Source organism: Sander lucioperca, chromosome 13 (genome assembly GCF_008315115.2).
Source record: "Sander lucioperca isolate FBNREF2018 chromosome 13, SLUC_FBN_1.2, whole genome shotgun sequence".
Taxonomy (NCBI): domain Eukaryota; kingdom Metazoa; phylum Chordata; class Actinopteri; order Perciformes; family Percidae; genus Sander; species Sander lucioperca.
In genome coordinates this window covers 15,092,661-15,119,351 of record NC_050185.1, presented here as the reverse complement: position 1 = coordinate 15,119,351, position 26,691 = coordinate 15,092,661, and the positions used below count along the sequence as shown (strand labels likewise).

General features: G+C 40.2%; 2 protein-coding genes across 6 annotated transcripts in view; one reads left to right on the top strand and one right to left on the bottom strand.

The window, feature by feature from the left end:
* LOC116066172 (MAM domain-containing glycosylphosphatidylinositol anchor protein 2) overlaps window positions 1–26,691 on the top strand; it is a 182,270-nt gene that overhangs the window by 22,688 nt on the left and 132,891 nt on the right. The window lies entirely within an intron of this gene.
* Window positions 13,772–16,038, bottom strand: LOC116066133 (low choriolytic enzyme-like). The gene is given in 8 exon segments (XM_031321987.2): window positions 13,772–13,962; window positions 14,077–14,158; window positions 14,239–14,417; window positions 15,288–15,405; window positions 15,518–15,625; window positions 15,628–15,663; window positions 15,849–15,927; window positions 16,024–16,038. Coding segments are annotated over 8 exon segments (744 nt in total). The 3' UTR covers window positions 13,772–13,835.

Here is a 26,691-nt window from a genome sequence, read left to right as displayed (position 1 = left end):
AGTCCAAATCCTCCACAACCCTACGCGCGACATCTTTTGTATTTAACACAAGTAAAAATGGAAAACGAGACATTGTGGATTAACAAGCAGGCAGCCCTATTACTATTATTTTATTTACTGACCATCTAGCAGCTAGCTTAGCCTCGATGACTGCACACAGCTCTGTATAAGTGCTCTGTATGTCAAGTATGCATATCTTTCATGCTCCAGGCCACTTGCTTCCTGAGGCCCTGTTAGTTGCCTGTCATGTCCTGCGGGGCAAGGTCCTGCATTATAAATGCAACAGTGGAGGTCAGGGACGACGAATCAGATTATGGTTTATGCCAGCAGGGACCCTGAGGGTCTGCTTTAATGACAGCGATAGTTAGAGGCCTTGAGACGAAACCAGAACCTGTTTATAAGTGAGGGGACTGGTTCGGGATGCTGCGGAGATAAGAGGGTGAAAGAATTAAAATTTTGGCCGCCTTTACTTAAAGCGGAAAATAACGCATTAGATTGTACGACCATGAATCAAATGATGTAATTTGGCACTACCTGCTTGTTCTTATTTCAACGATTTAGTTGGCCCAGGCCTTCTTTGCAAATGTAACTGCTGAAGGATATGAATCATTTCATGGCTGTGATGTCCTTATAAGGCCTGCTGTCATTTGTAATACAGAAAGTTGCACACTTGCCAGGTACAAAGAGGAAACTATTTTATACTTATTTCATTTTTCATCTGTAATAACGCTTTATGTATTTCTGCCTCTCCCCAGATATTTAGATTAATGTGAAAAATAAAGCACACAAAGAGTAATCGAAGCTGATGTAGAAGAACAAAAGTGCACGCAAGAGTAGAGGAAACACATTGTGAGAGATGTTGGCAATGCCCAAGAAAACTTTGGCCAGTATGGTTAACATCTGAAAATGTTAAAATGTTAAAATGAAAATTCTCAATTACATTATAGAGCCTGGATAACAAATCTGATTTTCCTTCAATTTTGTTTGCAATAGGTTCACCTGCTGCAATCAATCTTTGACTCAAATCACCGGTGAACACCTTCACACTTTCAGTCACAGTTGCCAGAAATAAAACAGCTGAATGAGTGATGACCAGGCTGGCTCTCTTTTGTCCTCTTTTTGTTCCTGGACTGATCGGGCTGCTACAGCTCTGCTTGGTGTTTGGCGGCTCCTCAGTTGGAGAACTCAGGGTCCTGGCCTGTGAGGAGACATTACAGGTTGCTCCGCTTTGACAGGTATCTATAGATGCCATTGACTTTAAATTAAAGCAGGGTGTGAGGTGATCAATCATAAGAGTGCAGTCCGGACACAGCTACAGTGTGATGCATGGGCTTCCTTCCCGGGGCTTCACGACAATGCACTGCGATCAGAGCTAAATTACCTCAGCGACCCGCGCTCCCTCTCTTCTCCCCCTGCTGTCCTCCCCTTCTGCACACTGCCAAACCCTCCCATTTTACACTCCATGGAGCAACACTGTTTTTTATTACCTTGCTACAGTACACCCCTCACACAACCACTTCCAAAATGTTGCAGTTTTTTACTTTGCAGTACGTTAGGCCAAGAAGTGCACTTTGTGTCGGGATGGATGGAAGTTTATTACACCGCTCAGGTCAGGTCCAACCCCCACACACTAGCATGCTGGTGTATATCGTAACATTTTCCTTCGTGTTCAGATTGAAATGACTGTGAGTGTTCTGACACTGGCCTTATTCAAGCCTTGGATACTGTTGCTATGCTTGTGCATGTGGCTTTTAGACCAGTAGAGTAAAGGTTATGAAACTATCTCTTTGATAGGCTGCTGATGAATGTGAATGAAGGGCCCTACTCATTTAATTTTGCACATTTCTCACATCTAGTTACACATACTTGATATATTAACATTCTTGCTTTCACTTTTAACATGTAATACACTGTACCAGTCAACATCCTAAAGTTTGTAAGATTAACTTCTTTAACTTTAACTAATGTCACTTGTTGCCATTTTTTAAATGTTTGTACATATCTAATTTTTTGTTGGCAACGATACATTCTTGTCATGTAATCATGTGAGCAGCGACTGCTTTGAAATATCTCCTTGTTTGTGTGTTCATGGATATCTGAATGGCATTTTCTCGACGTTTGTTCTTAGGTTCGAGTTTTCAACAACATTCTCTAGCTATGAATGCAGAGCCCATTTTCTGTAACATTGTGGTTGTTTTGAAATTGGGTGCTGTGTAATTCATGCAATTAAGATGAATGGATTTCGGCATTTCAGAGGAATGTTCTTGGCAGGTTCGTCTCAAAGAAAGTATCAAAGAAATTGATCGTCATTTTGGCAAATGCACTCATCATTTTCTTGCCGAGAGTTAGATGAAAAGATCAATACCAATCTCATTTCTTTATACTAAATATGAAGCTATAGCCAAGAAACTGTTAGCTTAGCTTAGCATGAAGGCTGGAAACAGTAGGAAACAGCTAGCCTGGATCTGCCTATTAGTAACAAAATTGGGCTACCAGCGCCTTAAAAGCTCACTAATGAACATGTTTTTTTCTTTTTTGTTTAATCTGTACAAAAATGAATCAGCAGCTTATGTGCCGGCCTATTCCCTGGACAGATGCAGTGACTTCCTGTCTTTGCTAGTTGCCTGGAAACTCAGGCGACGACAACGTTACAAGAAGTCACTGCTTCTGGCTGATAAATAGTCCAGCACACAGGATGTTAAGTCAAGTCAATTTGATTTATATAGCCCAATATCAATTGGCCTCAAGGGGCTTTATAATCTTTACATCATACGGCACCATCTATCCTTAGACCCTTAATTTGGATAAGGAAAAACTCCCCAACAAAACCTGTTAATGGGGAAACATACCACTTTACTGGGGAATGTTAATTAGTTAGAGGTGCTGGTAGGCAGATTTATTTTTACCTTTAGACAGAGCCACACTGGCTGTTTTCCTCTGCTTCCAGTCTTAAAGAGGAACTATGCAGTTTTTTTTTAGCTTCATTTACCTTAATTGAACAGCTTCGGAGTCATTGGAATGGTTATATGACTTTTTTCGGGTTGAATGGTGATCGTCTCGCTTCCCCCTAGCGCCTGTGAGCGGAAAAACCACCCTTGCAACTTTTGGCTGTTGAGCCGCCGGCCTCAGCGTCGGGAAGCATCGCGTGATATCAGGTCTCGCGATGTAACAAATTGCTTTAGGCACTGCACACATACACTCCCCCATCCAGGAACCGACTGGTAACGATGGAGTTTTTCACACTATCGTCATGGCTGAAATGGCAAAAAAGAAGCAGAAAGCTAGGAAAGCATTGTCGGAGGAACAGAGAAAGAGGAAACGGCAGACTGACCGAGCAAGCTTTTACGCAGGGTGGCCAAATATCTATTCCGAAGCTGTAGGGGGAGCTCTATAGAGAAACCTGTGAGCAAAAAGCGAGAAAACAGCGAAGAAATTGCCAAAACTGCATAGCGCCCCTTTAATGCTAGGCTAAACTAATTTACACCCAGCTCTATTTTTATACTTTGCATAATGACACGAGTGGTATCAATCTGCTCATCTAACTCTCTCAGCAAGAAAGTGAATTAGCATATTTCCCCAAATGACAAAGTGCTTCTTTAGGCAGTGCGTGGGTTTTAACAGTTTGTTCCAAATGGGACAAACTCAACGCTTGTTTTACTGATGAGACTGAAATAATGTTTAAAGTAACTGGTTGAGTATAATCTTTTAGGGAGAGAAAGTGAATAATCACAGCTAAAGATAAAAAGAAATGGTGCAGAAAAAGGCGTCCGCATTAGGAGTAGTGATGGGGGAGAGGTGCTGAAAGTAAAAGAGGTGATGTTAGGTGATCATAAGTGGTCATTAGCCAGTTTATCTGCATGATACAGAAATATGACTGTTGTTTCAGCAAATGCCCCAAAGACAATACATGTCAGTGTTCAAGTGATGAAGTCCTCTGTCAACTGTAGGAATAAGGACCCTTGTCTATGTTTTAATTTTGAGAAAAACAAACAACACCGTCTTTGGCTTTTCTCTCTCTATCTCTTCCTCTCCCTCAACAGTTTTATACAAGGCAAGGTAACATTGCTCAATTTCAAGGTCTAATGAGCCTCTCATCACATGAGGTATCATACTGCCACACAACATGCCAGGTTAGTTATGGGAAGGGGGGAAAAAAACCTTTACTTCAATTAGTTTCCTGTACTAAAGGGTGTGGATGACTGCCCACTCAAACAACTACCTGAGAAAAAGAGACACTAAAGCTGCAAACTGGGATAGACTCAACCCAGACTTCAACCATATTGTGTTCATGATTGTCAGATGTCAAAACTGTCAAACCGTTTTAACAGTGACACAAAACACATGACTGCCAGAACAAAAGACATTAGATTTCAGCAATCATCCTCACTTTGGAGAGCAGGGAGGAGACTTCTGATGTCAGTTGTCACATGTGCGCGCATATGCAAACTCTCTCCGGCAGTAAAAACCCACACAACTGTGGGAAGAAATGATGAAAGGATTCATAATCAGAACTGGTGAACTGAAGGAAAGGCTAATGAGCCTATGCACTGTTGTAATGCACTAGCGCCATCTTCACCATTTTTCAGTAGCCTTGAAAAATGATCAACTGTTTCCCCAGAGTTATGTGTAGACTACAGGCTAACATGCCTGCCTGCTTTCATCTACTGCATCGTGAGAAAAACACTAATGCCGCTCCCTAAATCCTGATGTCAAGGGTTGCTGGAAGAACTATGGGATCCTTTGTTCCAGTTTGTGTCAGATGCGATGAACCAAGAGCATAAGGGCATACCAACAACACTGCACACTGTTGTCGTCTCTTTTGCTGGCGCAAAGAGGTTTCTTATTTTGGATTTATTGGTGGTTTTTAACAACTCATGGGCACATTACTGCCAACCACCGGGATGTTTCTCATTTAGAGTATCAAACGCAGCTCAAGTGGATTTTTTGCTTTTCAGAAGTAGAAAGTTTCATGCCATGAGAGGCCTACTTAGGTTTTGTCCTGAATGGGAATATTTTCAAGTGGAATGAGAATGTAATTGAGGTCTGCTTGAAGGGCTGCGGCCATGCATGGAATAGAAACTAAAACACTTTTCGCAAGAAATGGGAAAAAAAAAATAAATTGTATTTCTCCTGACTGTGAAAATGTTATTGCTTCAATTGCCTGTAGTACCCAGAAGCATTGACTGGACACCACAAAGGAACTGCTAAAGCGTTCCCATAAAGGCCTCCCTCTCTACTGCACACTGTTTGACCTTTTTGCTGATTTGGCATGTCCTTGTGGACGTTCTGCTCCAAGACAGAGACAGACACCGCCCGAGCAGACGTTCATGTGCTCTCCAACCCATTCATTCAACGAGAAGAAATTTCATTTTCCAATTGTCTGCGGCAAGATGACGGAAGTACATTGGGGGCAAGAGGATGTGTGGAGAAACACAATAAGCACCGAGTAGAGTCCACAAACATTCCATCAGAGTGAATTTCACTGAAAAAGAGACTTTTGACCTTAGAGCTTTGTTTTTGGTGGTGTAGCCGCTTTTGCGAGGAGCTTGATCCTGGCTGTTTGTTTGTCATATGTGTTAAGTTTCACATTTTCCTGGAAGCACAACGCTGCTGCATTAATTACGGCTTTAATTGGGCGATATACAAGTATACTAAGTTAAAAATATCTTAAATGTGCAACACATCTCTGCAGGGATAATATGTCCTCCTAGTAAAATTATGTTGTAAACAGAGAAAAAAAGAAGCATTTAGATAAAAAATAAACTAAAGAACATAATTTCCCCTTATTGGCTATGTCTGGGAGCACTAGAATTCTAAAAGCACATTTGTTGTGGTTCAACACTTAAAACAAGTAAACGTCCCACCTTTGCGGATCACTCACCAATACTGTCGGGAATTGCTTCATCATTTAGTCATCTCATCAATGTCTGTTTGCATGTCTTATTCGATTTCTTATGCACACTCACGATACAACTGAGCTATGATTAAACCACATTTTGATTGCAAATGGCGATCCAATGTATTGGCTTAAAAGTGATGAGGGAGCCATCAGCAAAAACTTAATTAAGCACATTCACAAAAAAAAACTGGGGATGTATAATCAAAAACAGCTGTCGGACGATCACAACCCACCTGGGATTATTGGCGAGTCTACCAAGGACAAAGAGAGTGAAGTACAGCCTAATGTCACGATAATTAGCTGAAACAGTAAGAATAGGTGTCCTGCCTGTGAAAGCAAGAGAGGTGCGATTAATATAACGTGGAATAAATGGCCTTACTAGACTTCATGGGGATCGGAATCTGTCATGCACTCCGCTGCTCATAGAAGTCAGACGCATGCAACCTGTGTAATTGCCACATATAATTGCCACATTTCAAGGTTGCAATTTTATTTCTATAGCAGTAATTATACAATCCCACCTTTAGTATTCATGTTCCAATGCACTGATCCACGGCTCACAGTACAGTACATGCAAACTTGCTTTTAGCATTCGACACTTACAGATAAACACAACACATGATCACGTCATCTCTGTTAATGAACATGTAGTGTTGAATTAAAACATACAGGCACTTTTGTATAAATGTGATGTTAACTCTATTTTATTGTATGTTTTGTTGCTGTAATTCCATCCTTAAACGGCTGATAACCGTTCTTTTTTCATCAATGCCTTCTTGTGGTGTTAGCTTCCGTATGGATTCCCTGATGTATGAATGAATAGTGATTTTATTACAGTTATACTAAACAAAACCAAACTTTTAATGTAGGTTACCTTGGTTGCAAATGTTTCTGCATAACTGACGCCGTTATGTCTATCTTAAAAGACATGTGCACTACTACTAATGTAATTAAATTCTGTGGACCCAATGTTGACTTGAACAACTAGAACCTAGTACACCATGCAGTGTTTATACTGTTCAGTGATTGGTTCAGAAATGTGGGAGGATTCATAGCAGTGTGCACTCTCCTTGGTGCTGAAGTGATTTCACTGTAATCAAAGTTCTTCTGTTTGACTCTGTGAATGTAATTGTGTCCCTGTTGTTATTCGCAGTGTATCAGGGCTGTATGGCAGAATATTCTGTGAATTGTTTCCTTGAGTTTGGCGGCAAAGTGGAGTTACTTGAATGGCACAATATGAACCCAGACTGCGTCTATTGTTTTTCCAACCTACTTTATATGAATCGACGTCAGTGTAACAAAAGCCTTGACAGCTGCATTGCCATGGAAACCGCGCTCACATGGATCCCAAGAAATATGACAGCTAGAGTAGCTTGAAAAATAGAGTTATTGAGCACTACATTTGACTTACTTACTGTTTATTAGACTACAAATGAGACAATAATTAGATAGTGTTCTATTCCCTAACTGTATGTTCAGTAGGTGTCTAGTGGTGGAGTAATGGAAAATGTTATATCTGAAGGACTATGACTAAATAATTTGAGTCAAGCATAGAGACTGTATTATTAGTATATAGTACAAGTTAATCATTTAAAAAGTTATAGGTGGCAGTTGAGACATTTCTTTATGATATTTATAATGTTAAATAGCTATTTGTTAAAGTGACAAGAGTTTCCTCCATTCTTAACTTATTGGAATGCAGTGAGTTCAAAGACATTTAGGAATGCTATTTACTGTATTGGCATAATCGTAACACAGCCATCAAGGCTTTCCGGGAGTGGGAGTGGGAGTGGTTTCATCAAAAGTAGGTTGAAAAAAATGATAGCTGCGTCCAGGCTAACAAGAAACATACTAGTTTGAGTCACCAGGAAAGTATAAGAGCTCTGTCCCCCTCCTTCAGTATACCTGTGAGTCAGCTATCTGGTTCTACTGTATTAGGCAGGAATGTATTACCAACCAGACAAAGTGTGCAACTGACCCTCAAGGGCCCCAGAGGCCCCTTGTTGTCTGTAGCATTTGATTTGTTGTATTTTATCAAGGTAAGCTATTTTATCCAATTAACTTTAACTTTTAAATCAGCTTAAAAAAAATGAAGAGAGGTTACATGGTAGCAAATGGTATACAAATCCTATTATTACATAATTAATATTCCAGTGTTAGCAGCTACACTGCTAGCTGTTTTAGCAACCTACAATCAGTACGGTGGTTTCTTTGGTGAGTGACCGACTGTTGGAATATACTTTTTGAACTGTAGGTCAATCCTGTTGATTGTGAATATAGTATACCTGGCTTTAGCTTAATGCACTGCTTCTTCTATAGTGTTACATCATAGCTCCATTGTTGCATTGAATGAAGCGATTTCCTTTGTGGCAGTTGTTACTGGTCTGCGTCTTTGTCCCGCTATGATGCACACGGCTTAGCTCGGAGGTGAAACCATCTGCAGGATGAGAGATCAGTAACTCCCTGTGAATAAACCTGCCAATCTGTCAGGGCATCGGCTCGTGGGCTCTCTCTGTTTCTCGTCAACTCACTTGCTTCAGAGTCACTGCTTTGATTCATCTGTTTCAGTGTTGCCTTCCTCTGATTACTGTCCCAGTCATTCCTTCTTACTCCCCAGTCTCATTGTTCCCCTCTCTATTTGTCTCGTCTTATCTCCCCCATCCTTTTTCTTCTCCCTTTACTGTTTCCCTCACTTTCTCGTTCTCCACGTCATCTCTCTCTCTCTCTCTCTCTCACTTTATCTTAACCCCTCCATCTCTTCCTCTGTCCCTCATCTCATCAGACACACACAGAGAGTGATGCACAAACACCATCCCTCATATCTCCAATGAGTACCTTGTTATCATCTTGTCCCCACAGCGGCTTTCTGTCTGGCTCCGTCTCAGCTTGGATTCCGTCACTAATGGGGCCTCATCATTTTCGACAGCTGCAATTCCTCAGTGCTGACAAACAGAGATGTGGTGCAGCTCTTGCGAACACCGCTCAGAGGGATTGTAGACTAATGCCTCAGTCTGATTTACACATTTACAAAGGCCCTTTTAAAACATAATTTCTATTTGACACAAACAGGCTGGGGTTGTATAGAAATAGTATTGACAACATACAGTACGTATACAGACCTCACTCGCCCCTGTTATTCTTTTGTCAGTTAGTCTTTTGTTTTTTTATTAAAGTAATATCAGCCACAGTCTCAGTATCAGGGAACACAATGCATAAGATATGTATGTGATTTGAGAATGCAGGGACAACAGACAGTAACTTGTCAGTGTGCTATTCTAGTTTCAGACATTAGAAGTTCATCTGTGGCTCTTCAGGCTTCTCAGATCTGCAGAAGAAAAGCTAAATGAAACTTCTTGAAAGCTTCAATAATAGCACATGGATCTCTCAGCCCGCTAATCGTTTCCACTGGGCCCTGCAGGGCAACAACAAAGACTCCCAGGATGTGAATGCCAATCTGCTATTTCTTTTGATAGCATTCTAAATGAACTTGTTTTTTTGCGAACGCTCCTTTCATCGCTCTCAAAAAGGGCACTTAACAGCTGACTTGCTTGTGACCCAGGATAGGCTTTGAAAGAAGAAAGCACGCTACAGATTGCAAAATCAAGTAATTTCAATCTAAAACTCACATCATCCAAAATGTTTACAACAATGTTCAAACTCAGAGAAATCGGTAATTTATTCAAGGTACCGACCCGGAGCATTTGTTCGCCTGTCAATAGTGTCATATAACCTTTGCCCTCTGTAGTTGCTCTAACTTCCGTGAAAACACCAGATGATACGTCAAAGAGTAATTGTAAATCATATAATGTCACAGAATTTATTTATTTATGTTTATGCATAGGGACAAGTACGTAGCATAGACCAATGCCACACACCACAGCATCTATAGCCCAAGCTAATTTGCCATGCACGTAATAGTATTCACGTGCAATTATACTCCGTAACACAGCATTTAGTCTGCCACACAGAATCATTTTCCATTAATTGTATTTCATTTTGCAACACAGTAATCTAGTAGAGACCTAATATATTGATATATTATTTCAATTTCAATCCAGCTTACTACAATGTGCTATGACAAGCTAAATGCTATATGCTAAGACAAGTGACTCATGCCAGCCTCCAAGCTAATGCGTACAGTAACGTTACAACAACGTTGTAGTTGTAGCAACATTTTATTTAGTATTGTTTTGACCAAGGATAACAACGCTGGGCTGCCCCATGATTGAATTTGCCACACAACGTTAGCTACAGTAACTGTATGGGTAGTCATCTCATCTAAAGGTAAATTAGCAAGTTAGCTAGCTAGCACACTCAGCGGCCCCTCTGCCTCACACTTCCCACTGCTAGGAGACCACCGCGAGGAGAGCAGACAGCATCTCTGGAGATGGACTGTCTAACCAGCAAGAGAAAGTGTGCTGATCCGGCGGGGAGTCGCGGCGGTCCGGGATCAGAGCCCGGCTAAATTTGAGTTGCTACAGCGGCTAACTGACCTTGGCCGGCTACCACAACAATAGGAACCTAATTCTGTGGGAAACACTGCAGTTATTTTATTAGAATGAAATGACATAACATGAATACAACTTACATTAACTTGTCTTTGAACATTATTTCTGCCTGAGTAAGGTCAGATAGATTTTCATCAGCAATGTAGCAATTTACATCAAGCTACATCACGACATCATCAAAGTCCATCTTTTGTTATCTTAACAAAAGTGGATTGTCGATTTTAATGTAGGAGAGTGTTAATACAATCCCCAGTCCTTGTTCTGTGCAAAGGTTTCATTTTCCCCAGACAGTTTTTATTTGCTGAGCTGCTGCAAAAGGAATAGTAACAAAAAGGGGAATTCTTTACTAAAAGACTGTAACTTTCCTCCTTTATTTCCTCTCTTCATTTACAGGGTTGCAGTTTGACGTGTAAAAGTTTATTTTTTTGGTCTTTTTAAAGGCATTTAAAGCTCACCTTGCTCACATAAAACTCTGAAACATTCTCCGAGGCTGGACTGGCTATGATGGTAGAACCACTTACAGAGAACATTTAAATATCCTGTTGGTTGGGCATTAGGCAGCTCACAGAGTGAACTGAGGTGAGCTGTGTGTTGAAGCTTATCGTGTTTGAAGAGAGGCAGGTACACTGATCTGTGTTAATAACGTGGTGGTAAGAGCCGCTCAGCCAGCCAGCGGTTATGGCCTGCCAGCATATTACCAGTGACATCACAGATCAGACTGCATTTGGCCCACGCTCAGCCTACGCTCATTAGCCCAGACATCCTACAGGAGACCCTGCTGGTCATTTACACACTGTCGTTTAAAGTACGGTCAAAGAGCATCCGCGAGAACCTTACAGACAAATTAGACAAATAACTGTAATGTTAGGTAATATACTGTAGATCAGGCTTCCATTTCAGTGTTTTATAAGGCTGTAGTAACACTGAAACCAAGGGAGGCACACTAGCAAACAATCAGTTGAGAGGGAAGATAAAATATTCCATTCGATGTGTTTCAGTTTACGTCAGCCTCACAGTCCAGTGACATGATTCTCATTAAACTCCAGTTTCACTGAACGCTCAGTGATTTTTAACCACAGTGTGTTCCGGTGGTGCCCTGTTTGTACTTTACAGTCATGGGATCTTGGGCTCTTTGGTAATCTTATTTTAATCAGGAGTTGCAGAAATATTCTAATTTATTGCTGGGCTGAAAATCTCCCAGAGCTTCTTGGAGCATGAACAGAGCCTTTGCATTAAATATTTCAAAAAACAAGTAGATTTTAAATATTTCATGCGTAGAACGATTGATATGAACTGAAGCTACTTTATGAAACATTAAAGGCCCTGTGTCCATCTGAACTATACACATTCATTGGCTTTCTCAGAGCACTAGTCTGCCATGGCCTCTTTAGCTGTATTTAAAGTGCTCATATTATGCTTTTTGGCTTTTCCCCTTTCCTTTATTGAGTTATATATCTTTTTTGTGCACGTTATAGGTTTACAAAGTGAAAAAGTCCCAAAGTCCACCCCAAAGAGACTTACCATCTCCAACAGAAAACACTGTTCACAAACTGCTCCAAACAGCTGTGTTGTAGTCCAGCCTTTACTTCTGTGAAAAACATGCGTCACTTTGTAACACACGTTATAATGCTCACCTAGCTGCTAGCGTGGCACTCCCTCATACTCTGCAACTGACTAGCTAGCAGTACTTACTGCGCATGTGCGACTCCCAACAAAGATGGAATAGAAGTGAGAGGTCTCACTCTGTAGCTAAAACAGAGAGCTCAACACACAGGGTGAAAAGAGGAGCTGCAGCAATGTGCAGTACAACAAAAATATGGTGTTTTCTGAAAATTAAACCACATAAACCTATTCTGGTACAACCTCTAAATACAATTATGAACCTGAAAATGAGCAGAATATGAGCACTTAAAGCCACAACACTGGATAAATACATTCAAAGCTGTCGTGATTGTTAGTGCATTCATACATCATGGGAAGAGGGAAACTTACTTAATTGGAATCTGTTCTCTCTCTCCCAGGCATTCTCCTCCCTTATCTCACCCTGACACCCCCCCCGCCACTCCTTTCTCACCCAACGCTGCTCTCTCTCACTAGGGGTGAATACAGAAGGATAACATTGAATAGAATTTTAAAGGGTGGCGGAAAAAAGAGACATTCAAGAATGTGGGAAGTGGCCAAGTGAAAAAAATAACGCCTCTGCAGAGTAGTAGGAGCGGGTTTATCTTGTTGTCCTAGCACATCTTTGCCTCTCTGCAGAGACGCAGTCCTGCAAAGTCTGGCTCGCTGAATAAACTGCAGTACTGATTCACTCTGATCAAACACTGTACTTTATACTTGTGTACAAATCCCAAACTTAATTACTATGAACCGAAACGGAAATTAACTCAATTATGAAGATATTGCCATATATTTGTCTTTTTGTATCTAATTAAATTCATCTCTGTGTCTTTAGCCAACATTTCCAAACTTTGTTTTCATACCGAGAGTAATATAGACTATTAGGAAAAATGTAATAATAACAAATAAAAACGTTTTATTTGCAACATGATTTTGCTGCATAATACAAAGCTGTTCCTAAGAAATGAAGACAAATGGATTGTTTTGTCATAAAGCGTCTTCGTTGATGTCATCCATCCTGTGTCTGTAGAATCAAAAAAGTTGGGTGTATAATTTTGGGATCATTTGAATTTGCTGAGTTACAATGAGCACCACAACCAAAATCTTACCTGTATTGCTATTTATCAATCAAGATTGTTTGTTGTGATTTGCCCAGTGTTATCGGTAGTAGAGATGTCTACCTTCTCTCCATTATAATAGAACTAGATGACACTCAGCTTGTGGTGCTCAAAGCGGCAGTAAAATACATTTAAAAAAAACTCAACAGCAATGTCTCTTTCCAAAAATCATGACCATGTTACTTAAGATAATCTGTAGACCTGGTTGTGAGCAGTTTTATGTAGGAACTATTTTCTTGCTACCTAACTGCACCTGCTAACCGTATCACCACGCAGAAGGAAGCATACTTATGGTATACTCAGGTGAGCTAGCAGTGTCGGTTAGCTACAGTTACAGCTCAGCCACGGAGGACGGAACTAGTTCCCAAACATTCGCAATCAGGTCTGTGGATTATCTTGAGGTAACCAGGTCATGATTTGCAATGTGAAAGTATTAAACTTAATGCCTGCAGTTTGTAACGCAGCTTTCTCTCTAAACTAGTAAAGTTTCTTTTAAATCCAAAATTGGTGATAAACTTAAATCTAGATATTTTCATAGAGCACAACATTGCCACATACTGTGCTGTCAAATAATGATAGAAGACACAAGATGAATGATGAATGAAAGTTTTATTGTCATACTGTCACATGAATGTCAAGTATCACGTAAGAATGAAAACATACTGAGGTAATCCTGTATGCTATGTATCTTCAGCACTGGTAGAGCCTGTTGACCCTGAGAATGTCGATTTTGGACATGCCGTCTGTCTGCCCGATTGGAACAGAGGAGTCAGGGATGGGAGTTATAGAATCCAATCCAGGCTTTGCGAAGGCAGATCTATAGATTTGGACAACGGTAGTGAGAATCATAAGAAAAAAAAAACATTCATAAATTTGTTTACAGAATAGGTCCTGCATTGACTTATTTGATCAAGTACCATTTTTTTGTTACCTTCCATAGTGCATTATAGAAGAGTAGTCATACGGAGTGTTGAGATTATTTGTGTCCTGCTTTTGGAAGTCGTAGACAAACTCTGGTGATAAAAAGAGTAATTAATAGCTAACTGACTCAGAAATATATCAAATGAACCATAAATGACACTGGAATTCTTACCTTGATTGATATTATCCCAGTTGATTTTGACGTACTGGTCACGGTCGCTGCGAGTGTGTTCGTGGTAGAAACCCAGCGCGTGCAGCAGTTCGTGCTGAATAATGCCGAGACTTACGCAGCCGAACCTCTGCAGTGACACCACCTGCATGTCTCCAGTACGACCCAGTAAAGAGGCACAGCTAATGGCAGATAAAGTGAATGAGAGACAGAGATGATCAATATGCAACATGCAACTTGACATTGGATTAATAAATTAATGTAATTTACATTATCAGCGACACCTCTGAGAGGATTTACAAATGTTTAAAAAAGCACTTCCTGCCATAATTAAAGGCAAGAATGATGCTGCAAGATGCATGTTGCATCTTTAACTTGTGTGCATGGATGGATTATGAGCCAATAAGCCCCATGGCAGGACATTTAAAAGGCTCCCCACCCCACCTCTGTAGGAACAAAAAACCCAGACTGAAAGCAAAATTATGCAAAAATGATTACAGTCATAAGTCAACTTTCATGTGCTTCTTTGTGGTTATTTTGCATCTCTTTGTAGCTGCATTGCATCCCTTTGTACTGACAATTATTATAGTAAACCATCCAAGAAAGTCTGAGATGAAGAGCTGTTCTGCTGTCAAACTGGTTTAAATAGCTTTACTATTGTTACAGTATTTTAATGTAAGCTTACTCTGGCCTCAGTATGCTGTGTAGCTGTGATATGAAGTGGACAAAAATTAACAAAAAAACTAACATTGGATTTGGTTTGCAGATACTCAATCTTAAATATGTTAACAGTCACTACAAACAGAGGCTCTGGCTCAGGGGCCCCCTGACACCTAGTACAGTCAGTTGCCTAAACTGAAAATAAATAATAAAATGCATATGCATGCATGCAATCCATAATTATTTATTTCACCACAATACATTAGGTAAGTGTAGATATGTTTTTTTTTTACTGTTCACACTTCCCTTAACAGACTGTCTCACTACTTTGATTATACTACTTCTGTATTTTTTTACCTTCACATGCTGGAGTGCTTTACTCATTGACTCACCCATATGTTGGTTCAAGGCTTAAGTACGCCTCCTGACTCTGACGTGGAATGAAGCGAATGCAGGTGTTGCTTTCAAAGCCCTTCATGGCACGTTGAATCTCACTTATATCGGTGTTATCTACAATTGTGAATAAAAGTAGTTTATCGGTAACATCACATATTCAGTGTGTGAAAGAGATGTCATTGTGCAGAATCCATAAAAAGTAAAACAAATAATAATAAAAACCCACCATAACTGTCGCTTAAAAGATAAGGCATTTCTACATTCCCGTTAGCAGACTTCGGCCACAGGCAGCTATTTGTTGCATCTAAGCACTTCATAGCATTCCTGGTTTTGGAATCACTACGTCTCCTTCCAGCAGAAAATCTCTAGATCCTATTAGAAGAAAAGAAAATATGCATTTCAATCTAACTGGCAGAATACTGGTAAAATCAAGGCTGTCCGTTGAAAATGTGTTCCAGTATATATATGGTTTATGTTATTGAATACATAAATGATGCACTAATATTGTGAGAAACTAATGTTCCCACGCTGTCCTTGAAATATGATTGAATACTCACCATTGTTCATTCTCAGAATAGTTGTTGTCAAGTCCTCTGTGTCAGAAGGATCCACTATGATCTCTAAATAGAAGAAAAACAGAAGTCATTTTCACAATGACACACAGTGTTGTACCTGTAGATTTGGTCTGTTAGACAGGGCTGCAAAAAGAAGCACTGAGGTTTGGTTACTTACCATTATCCGCACCATGATAGAAATAAACCATTTTACCTCATTTTACAGTACTTCAACTCATTCTAATGCATAATCTGGACAAAGAGGCAACGATGATAAGGGAAATGTGTGATTGAATACATACAATGCATACAAGCTGTTCTACACTATTAAATCAGTTATTTCTTACAATGCCATCGTGAGCGTTACAGAGGCCCAGAAGCAGCAGCAGAAGAAGAGAAACCGTTGTTCTGAGGTCCATTTTTGTCTGAAGATGCTGATGCTTAAGAGGTCGCTTCAGAGGCTTCACTGGTCTCACCGGGGACTGATGCTGAAGCCGAGTCGAGGCTGAGATTTTATACAGGCTGCCAGCGTGTCTATGTTGACAGAGATTAGTGGTAGGTGTTCAATGGGCTCTGTCTTAGACACACAGCTGATGGGAGTGCCCTGCCCACCCTGGCCCACTGTTGCCACACAGGGATAATCTAATTCTGGGGGGATTACAATGACCACAGGCTGCTGTCGGCTCGCTTAGCATCAGATTTTCGATGGCCTTTTTAACCAGCAGAGGATCTGCGCATGAGATCTTGGCCTGCCCTTAGTCTTATTCTAAAAATAACAGATACACCCTTTAGAACAAACAATGCCATGTTGCCAAATATTTGCAGGCACTGAGGTGGGGTTGTAATGTAGTTTTAAGCCTTTTTTCTAACAAAACAGCAGTATAAAAGACCATTTCAGTTCTGAGGAATAAATAGGGAGCATTGTTTTGTTTTATATTTCAGTTAAGAGCTGCAACAATTAATCAATCAGTCGATCAGCAATTGGCAACTATTTTGATAATCGGGTCATCGTTTCGTTTTGCTTGTTACAACTTCTCAAATGTGAGTATTTGCTGCTTTTCTTTGTCATACATACTAGTACATTGAATATTTTGGGGTTTTGGACTGATGGTTGAATAGAACCAGAAATCTGAAGACGTCACCTCGGGCTTTGGGAAAATGTAAACATTTAAATAGATTAATCGATTTAAAATAAACCTAAAAAAGATTTTTACTATATTTTCAGTGAAGTAAAACAATTACATAAACACATGCTTAATTTGACCAAAATATGCACGGACAATTAACACTCCTAAAATTATGAAAGTAATGATTACTATAATAATGATGATGAGGGGTTGTAAAATGACATTGCTTGTGTAGGAAAGAGAAAGAGATAAATTAACAGAACAAAGTAAATCCCATACTGATCTGAACCCACTCTGTAGTTGTTTAAATACTGTGATTATTATATAATAATTTGTTGGCTCTGTAGTTTATTTTTTACTCCCAAAAGTCTTGTTCATCCTATATTTTAATATCAACATTTATCAGGTTAAATGCATGAATTTTCAAAATGTGAATTTCTTTTTCATTTTGAAGTAATTCTGATTTGATTTTTGTCTGCTGAGGAAGCTGCTCCACCATTTTGAACATATCTTTGGTTTGGAGCTGCTGTGCTGTGAATCCCCCCTGCTGTCTTTTTCTTCTAGCTAGAAAATATTATTTTATTATGCCAACTTATTTCTCTATTGCTATCAGAACAAACTTGCTTTTTGATCCAAGTATGAGCACTTAAAGGCTTGATCACTAACAGCTCCAGTGCTACAGATACTATCAGTGCATCTCTGAACAAAAACCTCATTTCCCATTAAACTAAACAGCCACTGTAGCCTTTACAACCGTTTAGATTGCACAAAGAGCCTTTTAGTTTACGCTGGGTGTGACCTACTGTTGTGCGGCTCCATTTAAAATGTGCTGTTTCAAATAATAATAATAATGGCTCAATTAGTGACCGGCTGTAAAGTCCTGGATTCATTATTGAAGCGCTACTGCTACTGTTGCATCAGCGATGATCTCAGCTGGAAAGACCGGCCTTGGCCACCAGACTGTGATGAACAAAAAAACTGCCTTCTGAAAACTCAAAATCCAGAAATGGGTTGTTTAGGAAGATGAGTATTCAGATTTATTGGATGCGTCGCTAATAAATCATCCGCTTCCATTGGATTGTTTACTAGAGAAGAGGGATGCTGTCTGGCTTCATAGCGCCATAAACAGTTTTAGGATCTGATTTCGCATGTCAAGGCCGGCAGCTTCAAATGGAGATTCCATCACAGCAACCTTTATGTGATGTGGTCCTCCGCTGTACATCACAATAATGTGGCATTTATTATCCAGGAACAAAAATTGCTGTGTGTGTGGTGTGTGGTGTGTGTTTGTGTGTTTGTGTCTTAAAAAGGAAAAAGAGATGAACTGCAGTGCTGCATGTGTGAACTCCCTTTACTGCAAGTCCAATAAAGCTCTATGGATTTGTGAATTTTATAATGTTTGCATCATGCATTTTTCACATGCATGGGTGTGTGTGTGTGTGTGTGTGTGTGTGTGTGTGTGTGTGTGTGTGTGTGTGTATGTGTATGTGTGTGTGTGTGTGTGTGTGTGTGTGTGTGTGTGTGTGTTCCCTATATGTCTGTGCCTGTCCAATTCGGGTGATCCGCCTGGGTGCGCAGGTAATCCAATTTGTGTTTTAGAGACACAGCACAGCACAAGTAATGCTCAATGATGTATGACCCATCCATTCTGTTTGAGCTTTATTCCTAATGCCCCTCCAACTGCAGGGGAAGTAGATCGTATTCAATTGGCTGTCAGTCTAGTGGTACCCACAAAATAAAATATTTCTCTCCAAACATCTATTAAGCAGAGAAGAATCTTCAGAAAACCATTAGTTGTCAGAGTAAGTAAGTAGGTATAGTGTAAGACTTTCCCAGTGTCATATTTAGCTCTTTTGTTCATTCCGTTTGTCTTCCTATACATTTCTTTTTGATGGGTTCAGTGGACTTAAAGGACCCATGTTATGCTCATTTTCAGGTTCTACTTGTATTTTGGGTTTCTACTACAACATGTTTACCTGTTTTAATGTTCATAAAAAACACATTATTTTTCTCATACCGTCTGCCTGAATATACCTGTATTCACCTTCTGTCTGACACACTCCGTCTTAGCGCCTGTCTCTTTAAGCCCCCCTCCGAAAAAGCCCAATCTGCTCTGATTGTTCAGCATTTTCAGGTCTTTTGCTTCTGAGCTCTCTGAACCGTCATTGCAGTGGGGGAATGACTGTAACTGCACTGTAGCAGCCCTTTCTACTTATATACAGTATACTATAGTTGTGAATTTGTCTGTGCATTTCTCAGTGTATTGGGTTTTTTGATACTTTCACAGTATTTATATAGAACTCTGACCTGCTTTATGATTAAAACACACGGAAAGCTCCCTTTTTATAATACTGGACCTTTAAATCTCAACTATGATTTCAAAGTCAGTAGGGAAACAGCATTTAGATTGTGTGTTATGTCTGTAATTCAACACATGTATGATTGTATGATATAACATTTTTACAGCCGCACCATGTTGCCATATGACATTTTCAGAGGCACAGTTTGCAGGTTTATATGATGAAAATAGCAGGTCTGCAGAACAACATCATATGATATTGTTTAAAATGTTGTTTGACCATACTGACCATAACTATGTTTTTCTTTTAGGCTGCTAAAGTAATAGGATTTTCAAAGAATAACACAAAAAATTAGTGGAAAAATGTATATAATGATAATATCTATTATATATAATATTAAATTAGAGCTGAAACTATTACTTGATTGATCGATTGGTAGAGCGCTTCTTTGTTTTGAGTCATTTTTCAAACAGAAAGGCTTGGTTGAACATTCTCTGGTTTCAGCTTCTCCGATGTTTACAAACTGAATATCTTTTAGTTTTAACCTCACATGGTTCCTGAATCCCAAACAACACAGCTCATATAGCAACGAAAAGTAATGCACTGTAATTTGTATGTATTCCACGTATTTATAACCGAGTGCACCTCAATGACTGGCACCAAAGAAGAGCCACAGGGAAGAGGTCGGGGTAGATATATGGGTCATAAATCACAGGGCTTTCAAGCGGGGGAGCAGAGTCCGTATTCCGTAAGAAGTTTCGTTTTTCTTCCGTAAGAAGAAAAACACAAGACTTTGACCCAGGAGTACTGCTTAAGGGGACCGGTGTTTTAACCCAAACCGCAATCTTTTTTCAAATCTTAACTAGTTGTTTTGGTGCCTTAAATTTGGTGCAGGACAGTCGGCTCACAGTCACCCTTTGTCGGCTAAACTTAACGGCAATGGCAACTGAAAAAACTGGGACCTTTGTCACCGGTCGTCGTGTGACTGGCCGGCGGTTGCTGTAATTTCGTAGGATATCATACCAACCCGTTCATTAGGAATGCGTTGACCAACAGTGATGGCATACCCTATTAGCCCTCCACTGTGCTACAGTACATCTTTTTCTCTGACACTGCGTGGGCAGCCAAGGACAACAGTCAATGAGCAATATCAATTTACGTAATGGACTATTAAACGTGCTTAACATTTAGAATGGCTGCACTGGTGTTCAGTGAGAGTGTGTGCCATGATGTCCTCTGCCATGATAACCGTCATGTCAAACGAAATGCATTAGAGTGCTCTGCTGCCTCTTACTCACTCTAGCTCCTTCTCCTCCTACAGTTGGTTGTCTCACTGGACACAGATGCCCTACTTACTCTCCCTTCACTCGCCTTTAACTCTGCACAATGAACTGTTTTGTACACTGCATTCATGTCAGACATCTGCTGTGATCCAACTCATTATGTATGTTTTACAAGCAAGTCTTTAATAGGCCAGATATTTCTTTTTCAGTTTTTTCCTCACTAGTTGACTAATTTCTCATTTAGTCTGTTTTCTTTTACAGTGTTAGTAACTCACAGTAATGGATTTATTAAAGACTTTCTAAAAGTAGCTCTCTGTCTTTTTTTTTTCTCCCTCTTTGTTCCCTATACTGGAGTCAATATGTGAAGGTAAACATGTTGTTCACACTAATTGACATTCAGTCAAACAGGAACAAATGTATTAAATATGAACACTTGGTGTGAATTACCAGACTTGTGAATAGTAAATGAAATCAGATGTATTATTGTACTAATGCAATTGATTAAGCCACAATCCAGTTCCATTCAGGGAATAATTGTATTTGATGGATGGGGTGTCATGTGCTTATGAGACTGATTTGAAAATTGTACTATAAAAGGTCTTTGTGCTGTGAAAAAATAGCAGTGAGTGTAAAAAAAAAATGTTGTAAATGAGAACTTATTAACTTTGTTTTTTTTTCTGTCAGGGCTTGTCTGGTCAAAGGGCTCCACTTGAAAACAGATAGGATATTCTTTTGGTAACTCCAAAATAATGATTGCATCATTTCCATTCCATGGTTGTTATTTAAAAAAATGTATTCACATATTGGGATTTTCAGAGAACTCACTTTAAATTGACAAAACTTTACGTCATTATGCTTAAAGATCCCGCCCAGTCCAGTCTTTTGATTGGTTGCCGATAACCCAATACATGCCTTGCTCAAGGGTATCTCAAAAAGGTTGTTAAGAAAGAGCAGTGTGTCTCATCCACTTTGCCCAGCCCTGTCTAGAACTGATGATGGTACAGAAATGGTTGCAAGCCCATTTCCCTACCTCCAAGCTACAGCCACTGATATAAACCCGTTCCTTTCGCATTTCACCTTAGATTATGCATTTATTTCAATATGTACATTACTTATAATATAATCTAAATTGTTAAAGTATTATTTATTTATTATTCCTCTCAACCATTGATTAAAGAAGCCTATCTTCCATAGACAGAAAAGTTTTTTTGTGGGTCGTTATTCCTGTACTTCTGATGTGCTGTAGACATCAGCACTAAAACTTTAATGGTACAGAATATTATTACATTGTGCTCAATATATAATATACTAAGTAAAGCTGTGCTTTTTTCATTAATATCCTAAAGCTGATGAAAATAAGTGGGGCAAATATGCTGGTTCTCCAGTCATTTCAGTCACATACATGAGATTTAGAATTTATTAGCGGGGGACGCCCGGATAGCTCAGTTGGTAGAGCGGGCGCCCATATATAGAGGTTTACTCCTCGATGCAGCAGGCCAGAGTTTGACTCTGACCTGCGGCCCTTTGCTGCATGTCATTCCCCCTCTCTCTCTCTCCCCTTTCATGTCTTCTGCTGTCCTATCAAAATAAAGGCTGAAAATGCCCAAAAAAAATCATCTTTAAAAAATCATATACATATTATTTCATGGTTCTCGTTTGATTTGAGATCACTGTTAACATTTACATTTACATACATTAACATTTCATTATTTCAAAAACTTAATTTTACTGCCTCAGCTGTACTTTGTGTGTGTGTGTGATGCTAATTAACAGATGTTTACATGCTCACACACTAAAAGAAGGTAAACATTATAGATGCTAAACATCAGCATTTTCTTTATCCGCATGTTAGCATTCTAATATTAGCATTTAGCTCAAAGCCCCATTGTGCCTAAGTACAGCCTTACTGAGCTGCTAGCATGGCTGCAGACTCTTGCGAATACTGCTGCAGATCAGCAATCAGCTGTGTTGATTTTAGAGTTAACTGTCTTGTGTGTTTGAAGAATTTGTAAAACATAACAATACTATATATAATTCCTTTGTATCTAGGTGCAAAGCTGTAGGCGTGTACTGGGTTAACTGTGATTATGTTTTGCTGTTTGTATGGCTTTTATTATGTGGTTAGCAAAGTACCGGAAGTAATGGGGAATAATGAGCACAATATGAATTGGGATCAGGAGGTCTGTCCTTGTAAGAAGCACCATGGCACGCTTGTGTGCTTTAGGCCGGCTACACACAGCCTGCGTGGCGTGAGCGTGGCGTTTCTGTTGCGTGTCAGCTGCGTGGCGGCTGCGTGGCGGCTGCGTGTCTTTACACACCAGAAACGTGTCTGACACGGCGCTGCTGCTGCTAGCCTTGTCTGTACACATGCATGTTTCCCATTGATAAAATGAAATACCATGTTAAACATAAATATACACTGATTTGATTACAACAAAGACAACGTCAGCAGTATTGACGGCAAAATAGGCTACAGAATATTTTGTTCTGTATTGACAGGAGCAATATTAGAAAATCGATTTTCTTTTTTATTACATTTATATCTGCATTTATATCAACACCTAGAGACTTTCAAACATCAACATGTCATTTATTAATATGTATTAGTGTCAAAATGACATATAAACATCTTTTCCTATTCTATTTTGCCTGGTAACACTTCCAACACGCTTGCGTGTCGCGCGAAAAATAGGCATCGGTTCTATTTCTAGCATGCGCGCGTTTTCGGTGCGGCTTGAGCCGCGCCTGAGACGTGCGTGTCACGCAGGCAGTGTGTAAGCTCTAACCTGTTAACATGGGAGCTGAAATATAAACGGACACACCACGCAGCTGACACGCTCATGCGACGCAGCCAGTGTGTAGCCGGCCTAAATGGAGTGGCTCTTCCAGTCCTGAGAAATTACACCCTAAAGTCATGTGAAATCAGCTTGCTTATTTTCTTGTTTAACTGATCTTTCAAGGATGATTTCAGGAATTATGATCTAAGTTAGTATACCTATTTTTGAAATTTTTGTTACTTTTTGATTTGAATGTGTCAAAATACATGATGATGTGTGAATACAAAACACAATTCATACCAGTCGTGTCTTCGTGGAAGAATAATTTCACACTGATTTATTTTTTTTTTCTTCTGTCTCTAAATTTTCTTCATCTCCTCGGCTTCCATTACCTCCTCCTTTAAATGCCCCAGTCAGTGTATAGAGCTAACTTACTTATATTTTTCACCCACATGTAGAAAATCCCCTAACGAGGCTTTAGGCGCTGCTATTTTTCATCTTCATCATTTTGCTGAGCTGTATTCAGCATCACATGGAATAAGCACCCTTCAGTTAACAAGACTCAGTGGAAATATTCAAATCCATTAGACTAAATCTCAAAAACTCTCAGACCCAAATTAATTTGCACAGGACTGCAACAGTTTGTGATATTACAGTACGTGCCTAGTCAGGTGGTTTGAGTTTTTGGTGAAGTGCTTCAGTGTAGTTAACTTAAACTAAAAAGGCATTTTCCAGGTCTGTGCTGCTGATATGAAAGACCTGTAGCCCTCGTTTCCAAGAGAATCGCTCAGTGAGAGATCTCTAAAACCCATTTCCTGCCTGGCTTAAAATAATGAGGTGTTAGAGCCTGCTGGCAGGGCTTAGCTGCTCACCTCCCCAATGGGAAAGTTATGGATGGTATACAGTCTCACACACACACACACACACACACACACACACACACACACACACACACACACACATACACACACACACACACTGAAAGACATGGAGATATGCCCCCTGGAGGTGTTATGGATAGCTGCATATTGCAAAGCCAGCCAGCAGGCAGCACTGTCAGCCAGCCTGCACTGTGAGCATTGATAGGACAATCAGTTCACTCTGAAGTCACCACAGCCAATCATCAGACAGTTTCTTGGCGGGAAGCACCCAATCTTCAGAGGGTTGCCAGATACTCTATCCTCAGTGAGCTATTGCTGGCTTGCTACTAGCCAACCATAAAGAAAGCTGGTGCCTTGCATCAGCCAATCGTGTGAGTGTTGGCCAGAGGGCCTATCGACAGAGAACTGCTGCATGGTTACAGCCAATCTGGGCTTTATCCTTCCCTACAGATGTCCGATTAGTGTTGTTTAGGGAAATCAAACTGCCACAACATCCCCACTGTGCCAATGTTGCATCGTGAATGGAGAGACTGGTAGAATGGGATAGGACAAATCCACGAAGGCTTACCTAACTGTAACACTGTGAAACTCTGGCTGTCATACAGTGATACTCTGTCAGCGAGTGTTTGTTGAGTGTTTTAGCATTGTTGGTAGGCAAAGTATAGTTTCACACCTCAGCTTGATGACCTTTCTTAACAATACCATGAGCTAGCAGGCGCTGCTTTACTGTCGAGGTCTTTTTTTAATGAGATTCTAAATTTACCTGCATGTACTCGTAAAGGCCTGTACGTGTATTACTCATAAACTTGTACTGGCTTACACGAGCCAAGGATGTGTTCAATGATGTCTGGTCATGGTCAGTTTAATGGGCTTATAACTAGGGATGCACCGAATCCAGATTCTTCCAAATACCGAATCCACTGGTTAAGATTCTGCCGAAACCGAACCGATTCCTACTCTCATCCTCAGTCCATTAATACAGTAAACACATTAATGAAGTAAACAACATCCACAACCTCTAAAATAGTTAAATGTGTAACCAAGGGTTTCTTATATCGTCTAGACTCAGGTTTGGCTTTAAAATAAAGACAAGGGCTTCCAATGCCGGAACCAAGACGGCACTGCACGTCTCACTTTATTCCACCCCAACACAGTCATCCGTCAGAAAATACAACACTTTATGCACTTCCGTTTTTCCCGTCACAATAAAAGCTCTATGTTTACTGTAACTTCTTACCTTCAACTGAGAGGTTACACAATAAAATACCTTAAATGTAACAACTTAATGTTGAATTCACACGCTCTTTTCACATCGTAGGAAAGCACATCTCTATCGCCAGATGAGTGACAATTTTGTTTGGCAAATTTTCGCTAACCAGTGTATGATGAAGGCATGTTGGGTGGGTGAAATTAGAAAGCTAACGAGCAGCAGTCGCTCTGCTCCCACCGTAGGGAGACTCCGAGAGAACGGCTGACAGCCCGGGAGAGGCTGTCTGGTTAACACAAGTTTTTAGCTGTGACTGTCCTTCCTTTGCCGTACCTGGGCTTGCTGCGTTTTGGCTGCTGTCTGTAGATTCCTTCATGCGCGGCTCGTATTCTTTCGGATGTTTCATGCGCAGGTGTTTTGGCAGCGACGATGTAGTGTGTTGTTTGGGGTCCTTGCCGCCACGGGACAGATCAGCATTGAGGCGGTTGGGCGTGTGGCTCAGCTTGGGTCGCTTTCTTTTGGAGTTCCATTTTCCAGTTTCACTTTCTCACAGCTTACTGCATTGAACAGTCCACCTACATTACGTCGACCAGCGTAGCGTGCGAAGTACAAGCGTAGGATTCGGTGGAAAAAAATTCTAAGGTTCAGCCGAAACGAACCACGTCATCCCAATATTTGGCCGAATCCGAACCCGAACCCTGGATTCGGTGTATCCCTACTTATAACACACGCCTGCGCCTTAAATTGACATAGGCATTAGGTCAGATGATAGTACAGAGGTTTTATTACTACTTAAGCTTTCTGTTTCCACTGTTAAATGTATGTTTAATGATGCAGCTCCTGAAATCTCTGCCCATTCCAGAAGTAAACGAGCAATTCAGAATTAAACAGACTTTACATTCCCTCCTCTTTCCTGTTTTTACGACACATTTTAAGGCAAACTTGGCAGATTTTTTTCCCTAAACTGTGTGTTGCTGTCTGCCTTTGTTACTTGCGCCATATTTGATTATAATGTATAAACCTTTTTTTGCCGTCATTTAGCACAAAATTGTATAATAATCTTTAGCATATTATATTTCAAATTCAAGAGAGAAAACAAGACTTCTTGGCTCTTTAGAAAATGTAGCCTGTGACGGGAGACTGGCCAATCACAGGTCATTTCAGAGAGAGGGCGTTCCTATTGGCTGTTCTACAAATGCAGATGCCCGTGCATGGTGAAAGCCTGATTTAATGGTGGAAACTCCTACAGAAAAAGATGCTATTCCAGCATT